This window comes from Cyprinus carpio, chromosome B5 (genome assembly GCF_018340385.1).
Source record: "Cyprinus carpio isolate SPL01 chromosome B5, ASM1834038v1, whole genome shotgun sequence".
NCBI classification, from domain to species: Eukaryota; Metazoa; Chordata; class Actinopteri; order Cypriniformes; family Cyprinidae; genus Cyprinus; species Cyprinus carpio.
The window spans coordinates 24,824,932-24,844,406 of record NC_056601.1 but is presented as its reverse complement, the minus strand read 5'-3'; the positions used below and the strand labels follow the sequence as shown (position 1 = coordinate 24,844,406).

Here is a 19,475-nt window from a genome sequence, read left to right as displayed (position 1 = left end):
TGTTCATGCAAGACCAGGGGCCGGCTGCATAAACTGTTTAGACTAGTCTTTAAAAGTTAGTCATCTAATTTTTTTTTCTTCAAGACTGGTCATAACTTTTTTAAATTCATTTATGAAAAGGTTGATTACCTCTTGGCAACTGCTAGTTGGTCAAACTAGCTCTTAAGATACAGACTTAACATAGTGGCTAAATTTATGCAACTGGCCCCAGATGACAAGTTAGCATATAGCTAAAATATGATACTAATAGATAGATAGATAGATAGATAGATAGATAGATAGATAGATAGATAGATAGCATGTTGCAAGAACAGTCAAGTCCCAAGTTTAACTCGAATAACAATACAGAAAAACTTCAGTTCAGACTTTCGCACTCAACAACCAGTCAACTTCCGTGTTATACACCTGCGACAGGTAGGCAGGGCTATAAAGCTGGATACACCTGCGCCACGGGTATTTTGCAGTACATCAGCGAAATCAGGCAAACCCTTCGCATTTTATTCTGCTAAACGTAATCAAACCTATTATTATCTCTCGGTACCATGAGTACGGAATATAGACTTTGTGAACTGGCAACGGTGTCCTTGCATGTCAATGACCTGGAGACTGACTCTCAACTGGACGACCCTTCAAAACATCAAGACCAAATTGAAAATGTATTTGAAGGCGGAGAGCTGTTTTTACACACCAATAGTACAGTAAATGGAAAATCACTGACAAAACCTGTGCGCAAATTTGAAGAATCGGAGAACGCTGTAGGCAACGGTGCGGACTCCTTATCGATATCAGCAGAAGCGAAACGGTGTCCAGTACATGAACAAGAACTACAATTCTACTGTAGTACAGAAGGAAGACTGACCTGCTCGAAATGTGTGTCGGATGGATCTTGTCAGGGTCACAAGGTGTCAGAGCTGGTTACTCAGGCAACTGTAGTAAGGGTGAGTCACGATTAGTTAAATAGCAATAAATAGGTTTCAGTTTATAAAATATTGACTTAACAATTAATAACTTAACACGTTTGCTATTCCCTTAAAAGAAATGTGAAATGTTAGAATAACAGTTGAGAGTGTTAGCAGTATTGTGTTGAGCCTATGTAATTTGTATTCATATGGGGAGGGCGTGGTTAGTTTCAATAGCCTATGTCAGAAGCGTTACACCTCGAGGTGAAGAAACTTTCTTTATTTTTTATTGTTTATTGTTGTTATTATTATTATTATTTGTTTTCCTAACACTTTGAAGTATTTGCTGCAGATTTCCCATACTGTCAAATTTGTTAAACTCATAAATAATAATAAAAATGTATTTTAGAATTTACATTTCAATGCAGTGTTGTTTCTTCTTTGAAATAAAAAAAAAAAAAATACATGCAAAGCTCATATCAACACTGGACTCACTTGTTATACACTGCTGGCCAGAAAAAAAGTTTGAACTAGTCAGATAAGAAACTATCAAACCAAACAGCATTTTTTAGATAGCATTTTCAACCAAAAAAATAAAAAAATAAATAAATAAATAAAAACACAAATTCTTACATTTGTAAGCTTCCGAATACTATTGAGGACCTGTAGATCGGAAACAGACTGCCTGTGTGATGAAATATTTCTTCAATACTTTACCCTTTTTTCAAAAACAGACAAATTCAGATCATAGTCACATGCCTTCACATTCCTGCCTAGTACATACCACTTAACTGCTATAGTTTAATTCCTCTTATGTGATTTCCTCTTTGTTCCTTCTTTTTTAAAAAAAAACAGAATCAGTTGGTGGATGTCTGTGAAAAAATGCAGCTGCAAGCCCTGCGGATCAAAAGATTCATTGACCGTACACTTACAGCTAGAGAGAAAGCTGTTCAGGTACCTGAAGAATTCACTAATTAGTCAGGACAGCTATATGCTATAGGCCAATGCTTACAAAATGCACCATATTATCATTATTATTATTACTTTTTTATTGTTACATTTACATAATTAGACATTAGACTGTGATATTATTATATGTTTTTGGACTTGGTAAGTTTTTCTGTGTGATTTTAAATTATTTTTAATGGTGTTACATTTACATTTAGTCATTTAGCAGACACTTTTATCCAAAGCGACTTACAAATGAGGACAATAGAAGCAATCAAAATCAAAACAAAAGAGCAATGAAATGCAAGTGCTATAACAAGTCTAAGTTAGCTTAATGCAGTACATGTATCAAGGTTTTAAAATAATATATAAATAAAAAGGAAACAAAAAAATAAAATAAAAAGGCAGAATAGGAAAAGAATAGAGCAAGCTAGTGTTAGAGGCTTTTTTTTGCTTTTGTTAATTGAATAATAAAAAATAAAAAAGATAGAATACAAAAGAGAAGCTAGTGTTAGTTTCTTTTTTATATAAAGAAAACAAGCTGTTAGTAAGTAAATAGAGTGTAAGTTTAAAGGGGCATGTTTTTAAAGAATAGAATTAAAAAAGAGAGTGCTAGAGTTAGAGGGTCAAATAGAGATGGAAGAGATGTGTTTTTAGCAGATTCTTGAAGATTCTCGACTCAGCAGCTCAGATTGAGTTGGCAGGTCATTCCACCAGGTGGGAACAGTTAATTTAAAAGTCTGTGAAAGTGATTTTGATTTTCTTTGGGATGGCACAATAAAGCAACGTTCACTTGCAGAATGCAAGCTTCTAGAGGGCACATAAGTCTGAACTAATGAATTAAGGTAAAGGGGTGCAGAGCCTGTGCTGGTTTTGTAGGCAAACATTAATGCCTTGAATTTTATGCTAGCAGCTATTGGTAGCCAGTGCAAATTGATAAACAGAGGTGTGACGTGCATTCTTTTCAGCTCGTCAAAAATTATTCTTGCTGCCGCATTCTGGATTAATTGTAAAGGTTTGATAGAACTGGCTGGAAGTATGGAGTCAAAATAATGCAGTATATATACGCAAAAAAAAATAAAGTTTTGCAAAAGAAAATAAAGTTTTGCAAACGAAAATTCAAGTATTGAGGAAAATAATTTTGCTTTTTGCAAACAAAAATAAAGAATTGCAAAAGAAAATAAAGTATTGGGAGAAAAAAATGAAGTGTTGCAAACAAAAATAAAGAATTGCAAAACATAAATGAAACAGCGCGAAAGCAATGATTTTGCAATACATATTTTTCCATGGTCATATCTATTAATTTATTTGCAATGCTGCTTTTATTTTGCGTGTCAGTCTAGTTTTAGCTTGCGATGCCGTTTTTCCTTTGCGCTTCATTTGCGCGTCTCACTTTGTGGCGCTGATTTGACGTGGGGGTGGAGTCAAGGGGCAGGGGCGTGTACAACATGCCTCCCTGGAAGTGACGTCATCGGCCGAGATGCAGCTCACTGATCCAGGTACTGTCATGATGAGCAGAAGCTTGCGAGTGGACTGTTTCTTTTTATTCAATAGCAGTAAAACATGCATGTTTTCGTTTTATTAACTTTATTAACAAATGTATATGTGTATTAGCAGTGTTTGCTCAAGTTAAAGAAGTTGTTAACATCAACATCTGCTGTTTATTTTTCTCGATGTGCACACTTTTATAGCATTAAAATGTGTATTGTTTAATTTGGTTAACTGCATGTGTATTAACAGTGTTTGTTTAAAATCTCTCTCTGGGAGGACGCCAGCGCTGAAGAGTTTTGTAAATAATATACTGTAAAAGCCCGACATGCCAATAAAGAATTTTTACTGGAAGTGCACTAGCAGTAAATATATGTATATATATATATATATATATATATATATATATATATATATATACGGCATTATTTTGACTCCATACTGGAAGTCCTGCCAAAAGAGCATTGCAATAGTCCAGCCTGGACAGAACAAGAGCTTGAACAAGGAGTTGTGAAGCATGTTCCAAAAGAAAGGGCCTGATCTTCTTGATGTTGAATAAATATGTGGTCTGAGAAAGTAAGCTGATCATCAGTCATAACTATATATATAGTTATGTTATAGTGTTATAACATTACATCCCTGATGTCCAGATAAACTAGTTATAACAGTGTAATACAGTATGTTGTTGTAATTGCCTCTTGTGCTGTTTAATTGATAGACAGATGCAAACAGTGCAAGAGAACGTGTGCTGGCTCAGGTGAATGTGGTGCGTGAGGCTCTTGAGGAGGAGGAGCAACGTCTCCTAGAGGCTATACAGAGAGAGGAAGAGCGTGTGGAGCAGTGCCTCCTCACTCAGAGAGCACACTGGGCTCACACTCTGGAGAAACTCACACACACACGCACCAACCTGGTGCACACACTCACTCACGCGACAGATACCATGATTGTGGTGAGTGAATGAAGAAGCTAGGGGAATAAAAAATACAGAGGATTTGTGCAATTTAACAAATATAAAGTATGGATACTTTGTCAACACTTTACACATTCTACTCAATTACGAGTCAAAGAATTTGTCATATTAAAGAATTAGAAAGTAACATAATATTTATGAGAAGTTTTTTTTATTTTTTGCATTACAGCAGTGAGGATTTTGGGCAAGATGTGCTTCCTTCTCTTTATGTATTCAAACAGTATAGTATATATTATATTTAATTACATGTGGAATTCAAATCACAACCTAACCACTGTAAGCTACATAAATATTTGCAGTTATTACATTTTTTTTCTTGGCATATTCAAAATCAACTATCAAATTGATAATATTTTCAATACTTTATATTTACTTAATGCATTTTTCCCCATTTGTTTTTGGGATGAAATATGACCTGGACATTACTTGATATAATTAGAACAGGAGATCTCACTGAAGTTGTAAACTTACTTTGTTTGTGGGTGGGGGTGGGGTGTCTGTTTAATCACATTTTTCCCCGTGCTCAAATTTTCAAACTCATTTAGGAAGACAAATCAAATTAAAAGTAACTTGTCTTGACAGCATAAGGTTGTAGGACACACTTCTAATATCAACAGCTAATTGACATTTAATTACAGTAATAAATAGAATAAAACATTTTTAAGTATTTAGTTTCAATAGTACTTTACTGAGTAAATTACAAATTACCCAAAATAATACTTAAAATCGATTAATAAATAATAATAATAATAATAATAATAATAATAATAATAATACTAATCAATAAATAATAATGTGTGATATTCCACTGATTGTTGTAGTTTTTCTTTATTTTTTCAGAGCTCTAATGAGGAAATAAATGACAGGTAATTTCAGTTCACAATAAATGCAATAATATGCTCACATAAATACATAAAATGAGATATCAGGATATGAGAATTGATTGTGTACATGACTATGCTATAGAGTAGAGGATGCAGAGGGTGTTGGTGAACCTAGAGACACTGAGCAACTGACTTTGAACAGAAGCTGCAGTGACAGTAAACTCATGGTGGGTTTATGGGCCAGTGCGTTACTGCTAGGACCATCTGGTAAGTACATTTCCATTTCCACAAAACAGGGATTAATTTAAGACAGCTTCTGTGTATCACATGATCACCATACTCATGGGTTTCAAACATTTCGATAACACAGACTCTCAAATATGATGACTTCCTTTCTAAAAAAAAAAAAAACCATACAAAACAAAAACCTTTATTTTCATGTATAAATACCGATTTATATTGTGAAAAATAAAAATATTATAAAAATGCATTAAATATAATTTTGTTAGATGTATAAACCTAAAGAAAAACACAAATTGAACAAAATAGTTCAATAGATTTATCTCATCATTTTTATCCAAAAAAGTATGTTACATCTGCTGATTAATTAAATATTAAAAATATACTAACAAGTAAAACAAAGTAAAACATTTAGCATACTACTTTTCCTAAAATTTTTATGTGGACCCCTTAGCACCTTCTTTCAGCCCCCTTCGGTTCCCCAGACCTGCTTACATATTGCTTACACTGTGTAAAAACAATTTTCACTCAGAAATTGATAGTACACTTTACCCCAAAATGGCAAGTAATACGTTGAATTAAACATGAAATACTGAAGTAGAAAAACTGAAATAGATTTTTCTTATAAAATGTACTCCAGTGATCTTTACAGTGTACAGTGTACTTTACAGTATTTCATTTTTACAGTGTACATATGCTTTCCAGATGGGTAAAATAGAGTCTTTAATATTTATTAAGTTTTATAAGTGTACTATAATATTTTGAAGCACTGGCATTCTAACATTCAAATTCCAATTTTCTTGCTCTGAACATCTTTTTAATATCCTTCTTTCCTTTAGCTCATAGATTAACTGCACTACGCTTTAAAGCTCAGACGGTCAGTCCTCTTCTCTCCCTCTCCAGTGACCAGCGCACCTTAACTTTCCTGCCCAAACGTCAGCGTCAGTTACCCCCCTCTGACCCGGCGCGCTTCGACAGCTGGCCTAATGCCCTTTGCTCCCCTCCCATGTCCTCTGGTACTCACAGCTGGATACTTGATGTGGTCACAAGTGCTGCCTTCAAAGTGGGGGTATGCTATTCCAGCATAGAACGCAAAGGATCCGGCAATGGCGCACGGCTTGGCTACAACACAAAATCCTGGGTGCTCTCGCATTATGATGGAGACTTGTCTTTCTGTCATGATGGATGTAATGTGGGTATCACAGTGGCTAAGAAGCTCAAAAGAGTGGGACTGCTTCTGGACTGGCCCAGTCAGACCCTACTGTTCTATGAGCCCGAATCTATGTCTGTGCTGCATGTAGTCAATCATGCTTTCAGTGAACCACTGCTGGCCGCCTGTGCTGTGGCTGATCAGAGTGTCTCCATACTGCACTGAACTCACAATGAATGTTAATGAAGGCTCTGAAGATCCTGAGGACTTGATGGGATGGTGGATGTAACATTATGCAATGTCATTTGAACCAATGATCATTTTTAAACATGTTTTACATTATCTGTGCCATTGAACACCAATATATGCAAAAGTAAGAGAAAGTGTGATAAAGTCAATCACATTGTTTAGTTATAAAGAAGCTAATTTGCCAGTAATCAGTAATTTCTTGATTTTGCAAACTTGCTTAAAAGATCTATAAGCATATGCCATTGACATTTTTATATTCATAAATTATTTAAATAATTTTATTCTCCATCTCTTTCAAAGTATGTCGTTTATGTTAAAATTAGTCCAATTATTGTTTGACTGTTTATATTTATCTGCACATCATATGAAATAGTTGCATTTATCTGTGCAGTACCTAATTGATATTGATATTGATATTTGATACTATATTTATCTTTAATCGTCATTATAGCAACAATGTTCTGACCTTTGTGTGATGTGATGTATTCATGCAATAAAATGTGTACGCAAATAATGAAACCATTTCCTGTTATCTCATTTTGTTAACCTTGTCTCATTTGCTGGTCTGTGGTTGGAGAAAACACAATAAAGTGCAGATTACCATAAATAACTGTAGAATCTACTGTACCCTCCATTCATGTTCCTTCCATCCTTCTCATCCAGAATTGCATACATAACTGCAATTGTTTGAACTGAAACATAACATGTTAAATGAGAACTTAGTGGAAGAATTTTGAAATCCTATTATTAGTGTTACATACAAACATACTAAAGAAAGTCTAAATATAAATAGTAAGTCTACTTATGTCATTTCTGTTCAAGGACACTTTTGAATACAGAGCCGTTGGTCTCTTTAAAAAAAATAATAAATAAATAGAAAAGACAATTTGCAGATTATTGCTGAAGATTATTTTGAAAAGTTATAAAAGTTTAAGTTTACTGTAAAGGAAAAGTACTGTACTAAATAGTGTGCTATAAAATCTAAGCTTTATGTCTAAAGTACTGTAAGTTGATTAAAAAAAGGAGGTTCCTGTGAGATTTATTTAACCGTTATACCAAAAATAACCAGCAGGTGACATCAAAACTCTGTTTTTTTATGCTTTTTCTTTTCACAAATTTATAAATTTCTGTTGCAATATTATTTCTATCACCAACTAACCACCAAACATGGAAGCTTGAGACTCACACCTTTCCAATAATATGTATTTGGTCAAAACTAAGTTTTGATTCTAAAATATAGTAGCAAATTTTGTAATAGGACATATGACACCTACTAGGGGAAGAGCCCACTAAAAGATATTTAAGTACCATTAACATGGTAACAATGGCCAATTAAAAAAAAAATTCACGGGAATTTTGAGTGTTTAAGCTTCCAAATGATATCTAATTTATGATGATTACTATTTCTTATTATATAAAAAAAAGACGTGTAAAAAAAGAGTGCCAAGAGACACTAGCTGGGTTAAGATGTCAAGTTTGAAACTTGTCCAAAGTCCAAAGAGTTTGAAAAGCTACAATTTAAGGGGAAATTTGCATCAAATAACGACATACAAGTACCTGCATGTCTTCAGAAGATATGGATTATAGTGCATGATTTGTATGGTATTTAGTTTAAAGTTTTGGAGTTATTCTGTTACGTTCCTCAAAGAATAAATAAGAAAAAAATTAAATCATAGTTTAGAAAGCCCTGTAATTCATTGGCCACTTGTGCAGGGCATTTTTCTGCCCTTGGTTCAAAATGCTGGGATATAGGCTCTAGAACTCCAGTACTCCTGTAACTCTTCAGGGCCGGAAGGATGATTGTTCGAGCCTCAGCAGGAGTCATCAACTGTGGCCTTTAGGCAAGACAGTTATGTTACCATCATGATGTAAAACTTCTCTTAATCTTTAAAAATGTTAAAGTTTTTGGCCTCCTGGGAAACAACAGTTTGCATATGGAACATAATGATTACACTTTTAAATAAGTTAAACATTTAAATAAATAATAATATATGTATGTATGTATATATATATAATATATATATATATATATATATATATATATATATATACACACATATATACATACACACACACACACACACACACACACACATATATATATACGCTTCAAAAAAAAAAAAAAAAAAAGGCTGGCACCTTCCGATTTAAACACCTATGTCCCCACTAGATGGTAGCAGAGGACAATATTCACTTTCTTCTGGTACACCAGAGAACAGAGAACAGACTCTGCAAAATAAATGTGATATTATAAGAATTTTTATTTTTTGTTATAATATGCATCTTTATGTTTATTGTTATCTGAATGCAGAATACTGCATGGTTTTTACTTTGCATTGCTAACTGTATCAATATTAATTTGTTTTAAAAGACAAAACACAAATGTAAAGAAATATCTTATCACATATCTGATCAAACTGATTGATCATTATTTGTCTTTCTTTTTAGATAATATTTAATTATAAATAAACATAAACATCACAAAATATTACAGAAAATACCACCAATTTTTCTACAGGAACTATTGTGATCACTTCCACATATTTCATTAAACAGACTATATAATGTTTATTTTTATTATTAAAACTTTCAAAAAAAAAAAATACGGATCTCACAATTTTGTTCATGCGCTGGTTGAACTCCAATGTAGTAGCAACAATGAACATTCTTGTATCAAGTGTATTCCTATAATCCTATAAATCAACAGTGAATGGATGTTTACAAAATGTTTTATATTAAACTTTCATCTTCTTTCTGAACAACCTAATTAGTTCACTATTCGTGCCATAGTATTTTTACATTGTTACATGACTTTTTTTTTTTTTTTTTTTTGAGGCATCATTTCCCGTCATAAGAGGAAGAAGGAAAAGGTGATCTTTGTTGCCAATAGAATGTATGTAGTTTCCTTTTGGGGCTTTCCCACAAGCTCAAATTTCCATAAGTTAGACAGGTGAGCGTACTACGAGTTTGAGGATGTGTTCTTGATGGATGGGATCAGATTGACAGGTGGTGGCTCAATGTTCAACTCATGTCTCAATTCATCAAGGTTCTGCTCCCAGCGCCGTTCATAGAAGATGCTCAGAAAACATCGGGCACGACCACCATTGCGCAGAGCCCATGGTCCCAGAGACTGAACCAGCAACTGTAGACGACTGACATCATCAACGTAGAGACACACATCAAATTTTATTTATTTACCCATACTGTAATACATTTAATATGATGAACACATGATTTTATTTTTATTAAAAACAGCACAAGTTAACAATTTAAACATTTCTGGAATACAGTAAACGACAATTTTAAGGTAAATTTTTGTAAAAAAAAAAAAAATAAAAAATACAGAATTTTTTTCCCCTTTGATTTTGGGGTGTAATATGATTGAAGTTCTTGGCGTTTTTGTTTTTTTTATAGCAAATTAAAATCCAATTAATCAAATATACTAGAAATAACATCACTTTTATTACCCAGATACAATAATATTGTTATATTAGTAATATCCCGAAGAAATACAAAATTAACACATTTATCAGGATGTTTGTAATATCCTTGTGGTGACCTGGGAGCCAGTAAAACTCTAAAACTGGTCACAGTGTACAGTATTAGATGAAAGCAAAGAATGACAGCACTAGGATGTCATAATAATGAAAGCTTCTATATAATGACCATAATGAAACATGAACATAAGATTGGGAAATACTCAGTGAGGACAAATATTGGTTGTAATAACAGAAAATTTCAGCAGAAGGGGACATACAGATTTACTGCTTTCCTGGTATACAAAATTATACAGTTTGACATGCAGTTGCAGTGATTAAGTGCTGAAGCTTGTTCAGTCATATTATAAACATATGACTGAACACACTTCAGCACTTAATCTCTGTGCTAATTAAACACATAATACTGATTTGAACTTGTCACTGGTTGCATATCTACATAAAGGAATCTTCTAGTTTAACTGCAACTTAACCTCTACAGAACACATCTCTAACATTCTGTCAGTTACCACAGACAATAATATTGTCTCACAACAATGATTATCGCTTGGACAGTATGAACTTACAATCAAAGTCTAAGGGGCAAGACATTCTATAAGTTTACAATAAAATATGTGAAGCTTGTATTTGTGTTAAAGCATTTATATGTATCTTCCATATTAAAATGTGTTATTAAGCTCTGAAGTTGTCCTTGTGGTTAGTCTTTTAAAACAGGGTGGCATAGAGTTTCAAATGTAAGAGCATTACTATATATATGTTTTATGCTTGTTTGTTAAAATGATAGACCGTTTCTACAGTAACTAACATCATGTTGCTGTAAACAGACAGATAGCCTATCATGTTAACTCACCTGACAGACAGACGGAGGGGTCCAAGCGTTGCACCCAGAACACACATGGGCAGACCAGTTTGTGCAGCTTCAAACATTTTCACAACAACCTCACCTGTGGGTAAATAACAGGAACATTTTTCACGAGATGCTATAATGCATTTCTGATGTGTACCAAAAAAAAAAACAAAAAACAAACAAAAAGTATTTACTGATAATGATCTAGGGCAGGGGTGCCCAACCCCTAGAGATCTACCTTCCTGCAGAATTCAGTTCCAACCCTGATCAAACACACCTGTCTGTAATTATCAAGTGCTCCTTCAGATCCTTATTAATTGGTTCAGTTGTGTTTGATCAGGGTTGGAGCTGAACTGTGCAGGAAGGTAGATCTTCAGGAAAAGGGTTGGGCACCCCTGATCTGGGGGCTCAATGTGCTTCAGTGGCAAAATAGCTCTGATGCAGCATCTTATTTACACTGAACCAAAAGCTTTTGAGGGAGAGCTATATAGGCATACACATAACAACTGTTAATTATACAGTCGTGGCCAAAAGTTTTGAGAATTACATAAATATTAGTTTTCAAAAAGTTTGCTGCTAAACTGCTTTTAGATCTTTGTTTCAGTGATGTACTGAAATATAATTACAAGCACTTCATATGTTTCAAAGGCTTTTATCAACAATTACATGACATTTATGCAAAGAGTCAGTATTTGCAGTGTTGGCCCTTCTTTTTCAGGACCTCTGCAATTCGACTGGGCATGCTCTCAATCAACTTCTGGGCCAAATCCTGACTGATAGCAACACATTCTTTCATAATAACTTCTTGGAGTTTGTCAGAATTAGTGAGTTTTTGTTTGTCCACCCGCCTCTTGAGGATTGACCACAAGTTCTCAATGGGATTAAGATCTGGGGAGTTTCCAGGCCATGGACCCAAAATTTCAACATTCTGGTCCCCGAGCCACTTAGTTATCACTTTTGCCTTATGGCACGGTGCTCCATCGTGCTGGAAAATGCTTTGTTCTTCACCAAACTGTTGTTGGGAGAAGTTGCTGTTGGAGGGTGTTTTGGTACCATTCTTTATTCATGGCTGTGTTTTTGGGCAGAATTGTGAGTGAGCCCACCCCTTGGATGAGAAGCAACCCCACACATGAATGGTGTCAGGATGCTTTACTGTTGGCATGACACAGGACTGATGGTAGCGCTCACCTTTTCTTCTCTGGACAAGCCTTTTTGCCCCAAACAATCGGAAAGGGGCTTCATCGGAGAATATGACTTTGCCCCAGTCCTCAGCAGTCCATTCACTATACTTTCTGCAGAAGATCAATCTGTCCCTGATGGTTTTTTTTGGAGAGAAGTGGCTTCTTTGCTGCCCTTCTTGACACCAGGCCATCTTCCAAAAGTCTTCGCCTCACTGTGCGTGCAGATGCGCTCACACCTGCCTGCTGCCATTCCTGAGCAAGCTCTGCACTGGTGGCACTCCGATCCCGCAGCTGAATCCTCTTTAGGAGACGATCCTGGCGCTTGCTGGACTTTCTTGGACGCCCTGAAGCCTTCTTTACAAGAACTGAAACTCTTTCCTTGAAGTTCTTGATGAACCTATAAATTGTTGATTTAGGTGCAATCTTAGTAGCCACAATATCCTTGCCTGTGAAGCCATTTTTATGCAACGCAATGATGGCTGCACGCGTTTCTTTGCAGGTCACCATGGTTAACAATGGAAGAACAACGATTTCAAGCATCACCCTCCTTTTAACATGTCAAGTCTACCATTCTAACCCAATCAGCCTTACATAATGATCTCCAGCCTTGTGCTCGTCAACATTCTCACCTGAGTTAACAAGATGATTACTGAAATGATCTCAGCAGGTCCTTTAATGACAGCAATGAAATGCAGTGAAAAGGTTTTTTTTGGGATTAAGTTAATTTTCATGGCAAAGAAGGACTATGCAATTCATCTGATCACTCTTCATAACATTCTGGAGTATATGCAAATTGCTATTATAAAAACTTAAGCAGCAACTTTTCCAATTTCCAATATTTATGTAATTCTCAAAACTTTTGGCCACGACTGTACACACCTGAAAAGTGGACATATTTTGTTATTGTATCAAATGCTCACCTAGCATATTGGTGGGCATATTAAGCAAGGTATGCAACAGGTCATGGACCTCACGATATCGTTGCATGACATACGCTAACTCCTCATCGTCCACAAACTTTACATCAGCTCTTGAGTCGGGGGTGACTCTCTGAAAAATGTTGAGAAGACAATGGTTCATTTGACCTATTGGTAAATGTTAAGTGATCATTTCTGTGTTTTTCATTTATCTTACATTTTCTTCTAGGAAATGGAGATACTCTCTTCCTAAAGTCCCATCTGGCAAAGCAGACATTCCAGTGAGGTCTAACGTAGACAGACGGATTCTTGGACGCTCTCTAGAGACATAATTTGAACATAAAGGTAGTAGTAAAGTTTGGATAATGAATGATGGAGCCATAAACAGTTTTAACAGTAGTCAGAGTAAACAAATGAGACATACTTGAGAATAGTGTAACCTTCAGGGTCATTTCTCATCCGATTCCTTAACTTGATCAGGGCCTGGTGCCCTGTGGTTTCCCCAAGCACTGCAACCATATCTGTTTTGATAAAACATGTCAGCAAACATGAAAGTTTTGAATCATGGGGATTACTGACAGAATTCCAGCTCACACGATTTAGAAAATATTATCCTAGGCATAAACAAAAACACCTTTGTTAAAGCAGGGTGTTGGTGTTTGGTTACAGTTTGCACCTAAGCTTATCGGCAAATTCCCTATCTCTTGTTTGTATATTAAATAATTTGTCCACTTTGAATGCACATTCAATAATGTAAAAATAAAACAGTCTCCATATTTTACCATGTTTAAATCCATTCCACAGAATTCTGAAGGTTTCCCTTAAACAGGTATGCAGATTACATTTAGGATGAAGAGTCCAGGAACCAAGAAAATTATTGTTATAGAAAAAAGTTGGAAACTCTTTCTGGCCTGTGTTATTAATGAAACCTAATGACAGAGTTTTTATTTATTAGATATCTTTTTCACCAAAACAATTGTGGACTTTCCACTGAGACTGAAAAAGAAACTAACAGCTGTAATTTAAAGAAATTCTTCAGGAAGCATAATCGTCACTAGGGTGACTTCCTGCATACTATTTAGGCCAACATAAATTACTATTAAATAATTGCCTCACCATGTCTGTAGGGGTTCTTCAGAGCAGCCACACCAGAACCTAAAGCCAAAACAGCCTTCTGTACAGAACTTGTTGGGATATGACTTGGATACAACCTTCCATCGTACTGCTTTGAATCTGAGCTTGTGTACTGCTGTCCGGTGAGTACTGAGTGCAGGAGAGAGAGTGATAGCTCTTGAGGTTCAAATCCTGAGACCGCAATCACAGTTAACAGACTCAACTACTCTAAATCCATAGTACTGTGATTAACTATCACTCCTGCAACCTTACTCATCGTGGAGCTTAAACTTAATTTCCTACAAAATGTAGCTTCAGAAACCTCCTTGCTGTTGAGGGTACAAGTTCATGCCTTAGAGAAGGTTACACTGTAATATATCATTATAGGCTATCATATTTCAGACCAAAATAAAAAATGGAAAAATTAATATTTTGTATAAAGAAAATGAAGTCTGTTTTAAGACTATTAAAATTACTTTTTTACACAGTGAAATTATTTCCACGACAGTAAGCATATCGGCCGAATTTCATTAATGTAATGAATAATGACCTGTTTTGGAATTATAAGAGAGTCAGTAAAATGTTGTTGTTGTTGTTGTTGTTGTTTTTTACTAAACCGAGCTGAAATACGGTCGTAAGTGTTACATGCTGTTTGTTAGTTAAAATAAATTATTTGGTGCTGTCAGCAGCTGTATGATAATCGGTGAAATGTCGTTTAAAGCTGTCGTTTGTTGACATGCAATATATGCAACCACAAACACTGCATTTAAACTAACACATTTTGTAGTTGAAGTACGTTGTGCTAGATGACAGATCAACATAAATCAACACGCTTTCACAGTAACATTACTGGTTAGCTAATAAGCTACTAGCAAGGTCAGACATTTTTGCTATCAAATACGCGTATAACGTTACTATGCAATTGAGCAGATTACATATGGAAATATTTAAAACTCTAAAACTTTTTAAAAATACCTCCATATGAACGTCGACAATAATATCCGCAAAAGGTTTTTAAAAAACTACGGAGAGCACCCGACAGACCATGCATAATGGATTACAGTGGACTGCACTTGGGGTAGATGACAGAGCATGTATGGCAAGCTGTATTAACGTTTAGCCTAACCGCGCGTTCACACCGCCGCCGGCGAGAGCGTCAAAATTCGCTCTGGCCGCCTTTCAATGCTGTAGAAAGATTCGTAGACGCTCTGACGTAGATCGAATGCTTTTATTTAAAGGAGTAGTGTTAATTTCGTCAACGAAGACAACGACGAAAAGTATTTGTTAACAAAAAATTTTCTGTGACTAAGACGAGACGTTGACGGGCTAAAACTAATATCTGATGATAAAAACTATGATGAAACTTATGCCACATCTTTGTTAACAAGACGAGATGGGACTATGTTATTTGAGGACTACTGGACATTCAAAATACATCCTATAGGCTACTGTCTTGTCCTTCAAAATGTGTGTCCCTGTAATTGGATTGCAATTGGATAAGGGGCGTTTGCATATCTAGTCTCAGTATGGCAGCCGCAGTGGATGGATAGGCTACCAAACTGTGAACTAGCGATATGAAACAATGGCCTCAGCAGCTGAAGGGGTAGGGATAAGGTGACCAGAGGCCCCGTTTTTCCCGGGAGTCACAATTTTTTGTCAGCTAACTTAAAGTTAGTGAAGGCGGGATAGGCAGAATCGTGCTAATAGAAGTGCTCTCTCTTGTGCATGTTCCACTTCTTCAAAACTCATATACAGCGATCACATATACAGGGATCAGTTCTCAGTGCTCAAATACACAAACAGCAGTCCAAATGTCTATCGTGTAGAGTATCACACGTAAGGACATGTCGGTTATGGATTAAGTGAACGTAAACAGGTGGGTGAAAACTGAACATGTGTCAATATTACATGCATGCCTTCCGTCTAAAAAGGGGCATCATTCCTAATTAATTACCTATCTGTGTCATTAATGTTGACCAACAAAAGATGTTAAATAAATATGTTAAGTAGTACTATTGTATCTGAAAATGAGTTTAATTTGTATCTCTTTCATATTTGTCTTATTCTACTTCTTTTTCAAAAATTATAAATTATATATATTATATATATTAACAACTATAATTTTTATAAGTTGCTCCCTTTTCACTACTGTTAAAGGGATAGTTCACCTAAACATGAAAACTGTCATCATTTATTCAAGTTTTTACAAATTCAATCCTTGAATCAAATTTCTCATAAGCTTAATTGATTTGGTCTAAAGAGAGAAGCATTAATGACTATTTTAGTTTGAAGACTAAAGTCAAAATTAACACTGGTGCAGACTGACCACAAGTAGGTTAATTAATCTCATGAAATATTTTAAATGTGAAAGTAAGAAATTGATTGATGGAAAGAACTTAACAAGTATAGTCACATGTTTGCTAACGAAATAAACCAATAAAAACCATTTGTGTGGTGTGTTTTTTGTGTTCATGGTTAAGTGCTAGCCTAATTTCAACATGCAGTTTTAGGAGACGTTTACTGGCCTTGGTCTTTAATTAACATTAACATTAATTTGTGCGTAGCCTACATTACAAACTGTCCTGGTTGACGTGTAGCCTAAATGTAATGGTCAAATCTGTGTTGTTTTGAGCAAATGAATTGCATTCCAACTGAAAAACAAATGTTCTAGCGTGAAAATGCCTCGGAGCTAATGTGGTTGGAACCAAAGTTTACAGGACTGCGTTCTCTGGAATCCTCTCAAGCGGAGGACTACTACACTCTGATCGGTTGCTGCTGAACTGTGTCATAGCTCATTACCATAAAGTTGACCTGACTTAAACTTTCCACAATGCCCACACTGTTCAAGATGCGCCATGTGCCATGCACCATGCTCACCGCCTCTCACCACTGGCTCACATTAAAAATTAATGACTTACGGCCACTTTGACACTCTCGCCAGTGGTGGTGTGAACACACGGTGATCCTTAAAATGTACTAGCCTCTATTTTCATGCTACTAGTACTGTCACCATGAAGAAATTTTCTGTCCAGTGATTTTGAGTTGCTCAGTATCACGATATGCGATATATGCATTTATATAAGTATTCATTTATTTATTTAGCTATATATTTAAGCGTATTGGGATATGTATTATTCCGATTCTCAAATCTAACTGGACAAGAGGCTTTCTAACAGTTTTGTTGATATTTCAGCAGTATCAGTACAGGTACTTGTCTCTGTTCTTCTTACATCGTGTCCTAACTACATGCAACGTGACGCTGCAACAAGCGGTAAGGGGTATCTTTTCCATGTTAATCAGAGATTTGTCCTAACCAGCCATGACGGCGACACGCAAAATTTATATTTTAAAAATGATTTCTATTTCTGCGACATCGCAGCTGGAGCAACAACATACAGTACAAACTATGACAGTGATAAGGTACTGACAGGGATGCAACTATCCAGTGTTAGGGGGGTATGCAGCAAAAAATTTTGGCGCACATCATCATGTATGGACTTAAAATAATAAATGTTTATTTTAAAGTATATCAGACAGCCACTGTAAGCCTATAATATCATACACACACACACACACACACACACACACACACATATACACACATATATATATATATAGCAAAGATCTTTAAAGATAGAGAGAGAGATGTGACCCTAATTACAGCTTACATGTCACCCAGCAGATGTAACTGTAGCCTGTATGTCTGAAAGCACAGCTGAGCTAACATGAACAGCTAATGGTAAAAAAAAAAAAAAAAAAAAAGTCATGTATTGTGCATGCTACCTTATATTTACTAGTTGTTGTTTTACTTTAATAAAATTGAGATATGTCATGCAATGGATTGGTACCATAGGGTTTAACCAAAATTTAAATGTAGATATCAGCAACATTATTTTACAGTAAGTTAGTAAACACTTGCCAGTCAACATTAATATTTGCAAGCCTCCAAGTCTGGTAGCAAATCTATGCATGATTCCACGGTAAACCAGAGATATTAAAGTTGTTTTCCAGATTCTTGTCATTTATTGTAAATGCTACCTTATATTTTTCAGTTTTCAGCTCAGCAACCTCGGTTTGCATATTCTAAGCTAGCTACATATTCTGTCTGCTACAGTGTTAGCAAACGCTAGTCTGTTAACATGAATAACGTATTTGCAAGCCTCCAAGCATAGACGTCACATTTTAAATCCTACCTGTTGCCTTTCACCATCCACTTATTTAGCTGCTGTCGCATCCCCTGAAATGCCATCTCCTTTTCCCTCTTTCTTTTTCTATTTTTAGCCCCCGATAGCTTTTTTTGCTTTATCCGTCTTTTTTGAGTTTCAACGACAACTCACTAACGTTACTGCTGCTCACTCAGCGCTCACGGGGCCCCGCCCACTCGCGATATTACCCTTCTATGTCTAAATTCTATGATGGAATCGTATGAGGGCACCGGCGCCTACTCTAGCCTGTTAGTTCTCTAAAATTTATATAACTTTTTTTTATATATAACTTTTATTATTTAAAAAAAAAAATTAACCATCGCTTTGGCGCCCCCCATGGTGCGGCGCCCCTATGCGCCGCATATAGCGCATACCCACTTTTTGCGCCACTGGGTACTGATTATGTGCTTTATTTATTTCTTTATGTGCTTTATTCATCATTTTTTACACCTAAGTCAATTTTTAGCAGTGTTCTTGTGAGTAATTCTCAGAGGCTTGATAAATACGGGCCCAGATCCTTAAGCCACAAAAATATATTTTTTCCCCATCTGCAACTACCCTCAACAACAACTCCAACAATCCATTGTGACTTCTTATTTGCCCCTATGGCCAGTAAACATTACATTAACTTAATTCAAACTGTGAGCTTTTGAACTGGCACATTTTACACATCTTGCACTAATGTACACTTATGTATACTTTAACAACTATTAACTTTTATTCAACTATGAATGTCTACAGTGCCCCACTTTCACACTTCCCCCACAAATGTTCAGATAATATACTTCTTAGATTTCTCTGCTTCTTATTTAATCTTATCTTTCTCTCCCTTAACCTATCTCACCTCACAATATTTATCTTATGATTTTTATTGTTATTATTATTATAATTATTTCTTGTATGTTTAATATCTTTGTTAGCACCAATACCTCAAGACAAATTCCTTG

At 35.5% G+C, this 19,475-nt stretch overlaps 2 protein-coding genes across 4 annotated transcripts; one reads left to right on the top strand and one right to left on the bottom strand.

Annotated features, from left to right (window-relative positions):
- Nucleotides 1–350: 350 nt before the first annotated feature.
- LOC109065004 (B box and SPRY domain-containing protein-like) lies at nt 351–7,051 on the top strand. Its single transcript, XM_042725063.1, has 6 exons — nt 351–938; nt 1,755–1,853; nt 4,054–4,284; nt 5,146–5,171; nt 5,272–5,396; nt 6,209–7,051. The coding sequence occupies exons 1-6, from the start codon at nt 543–545 to the stop codon at nt 6,742–6,744; spliced, it is 1,413 nt and encodes a 470-aa protein (XP_042580997.1). The 5' UTR covers nt 351–542; the 3' UTR covers nt 6,745–7,051.
- A 1,958-nt stretch (nt 7,052–9,009) lies between these two features.
- Nucleotides 9,010–15,499, bottom strand: coq4 (coenzyme Q4 homolog (S. cerevisiae)). Of its 3 annotated transcripts, none has more exons than XM_042725060.1 (7): nt 15,299–15,499; nt 14,327–14,365; nt 13,635–13,731; nt 13,428–13,530; nt 13,214–13,343; nt 11,116–11,209; nt 9,010–9,920 (listed from the first exon to the last, which is right to left on the bottom strand). In XM_042725060.1, exons 1-7 carry the CDS (start codon nt 15,372–15,374, stop codon nt 9,728–9,730), a joined length of 732 nt encoding a protein of 243 aa, XP_042580994.1. In that variant the 5' UTR covers nt 15,375–15,499; the 3' UTR covers nt 9,010–9,727. The 3 variants fall into 3 exon arrangements, with proteins under 3 accessions (XP_042580994.1, XP_018937563.2, XP_042580996.1); XM_019082018.2 differs by having other exon boundaries at nt 14,327–14,473; nt 15,299–15,484; XM_042725062.1 differs by lacking the exon at nt 14,327–14,365.
- Nucleotides 15,500–19,475: the final 3,976 nt, after the last annotated feature.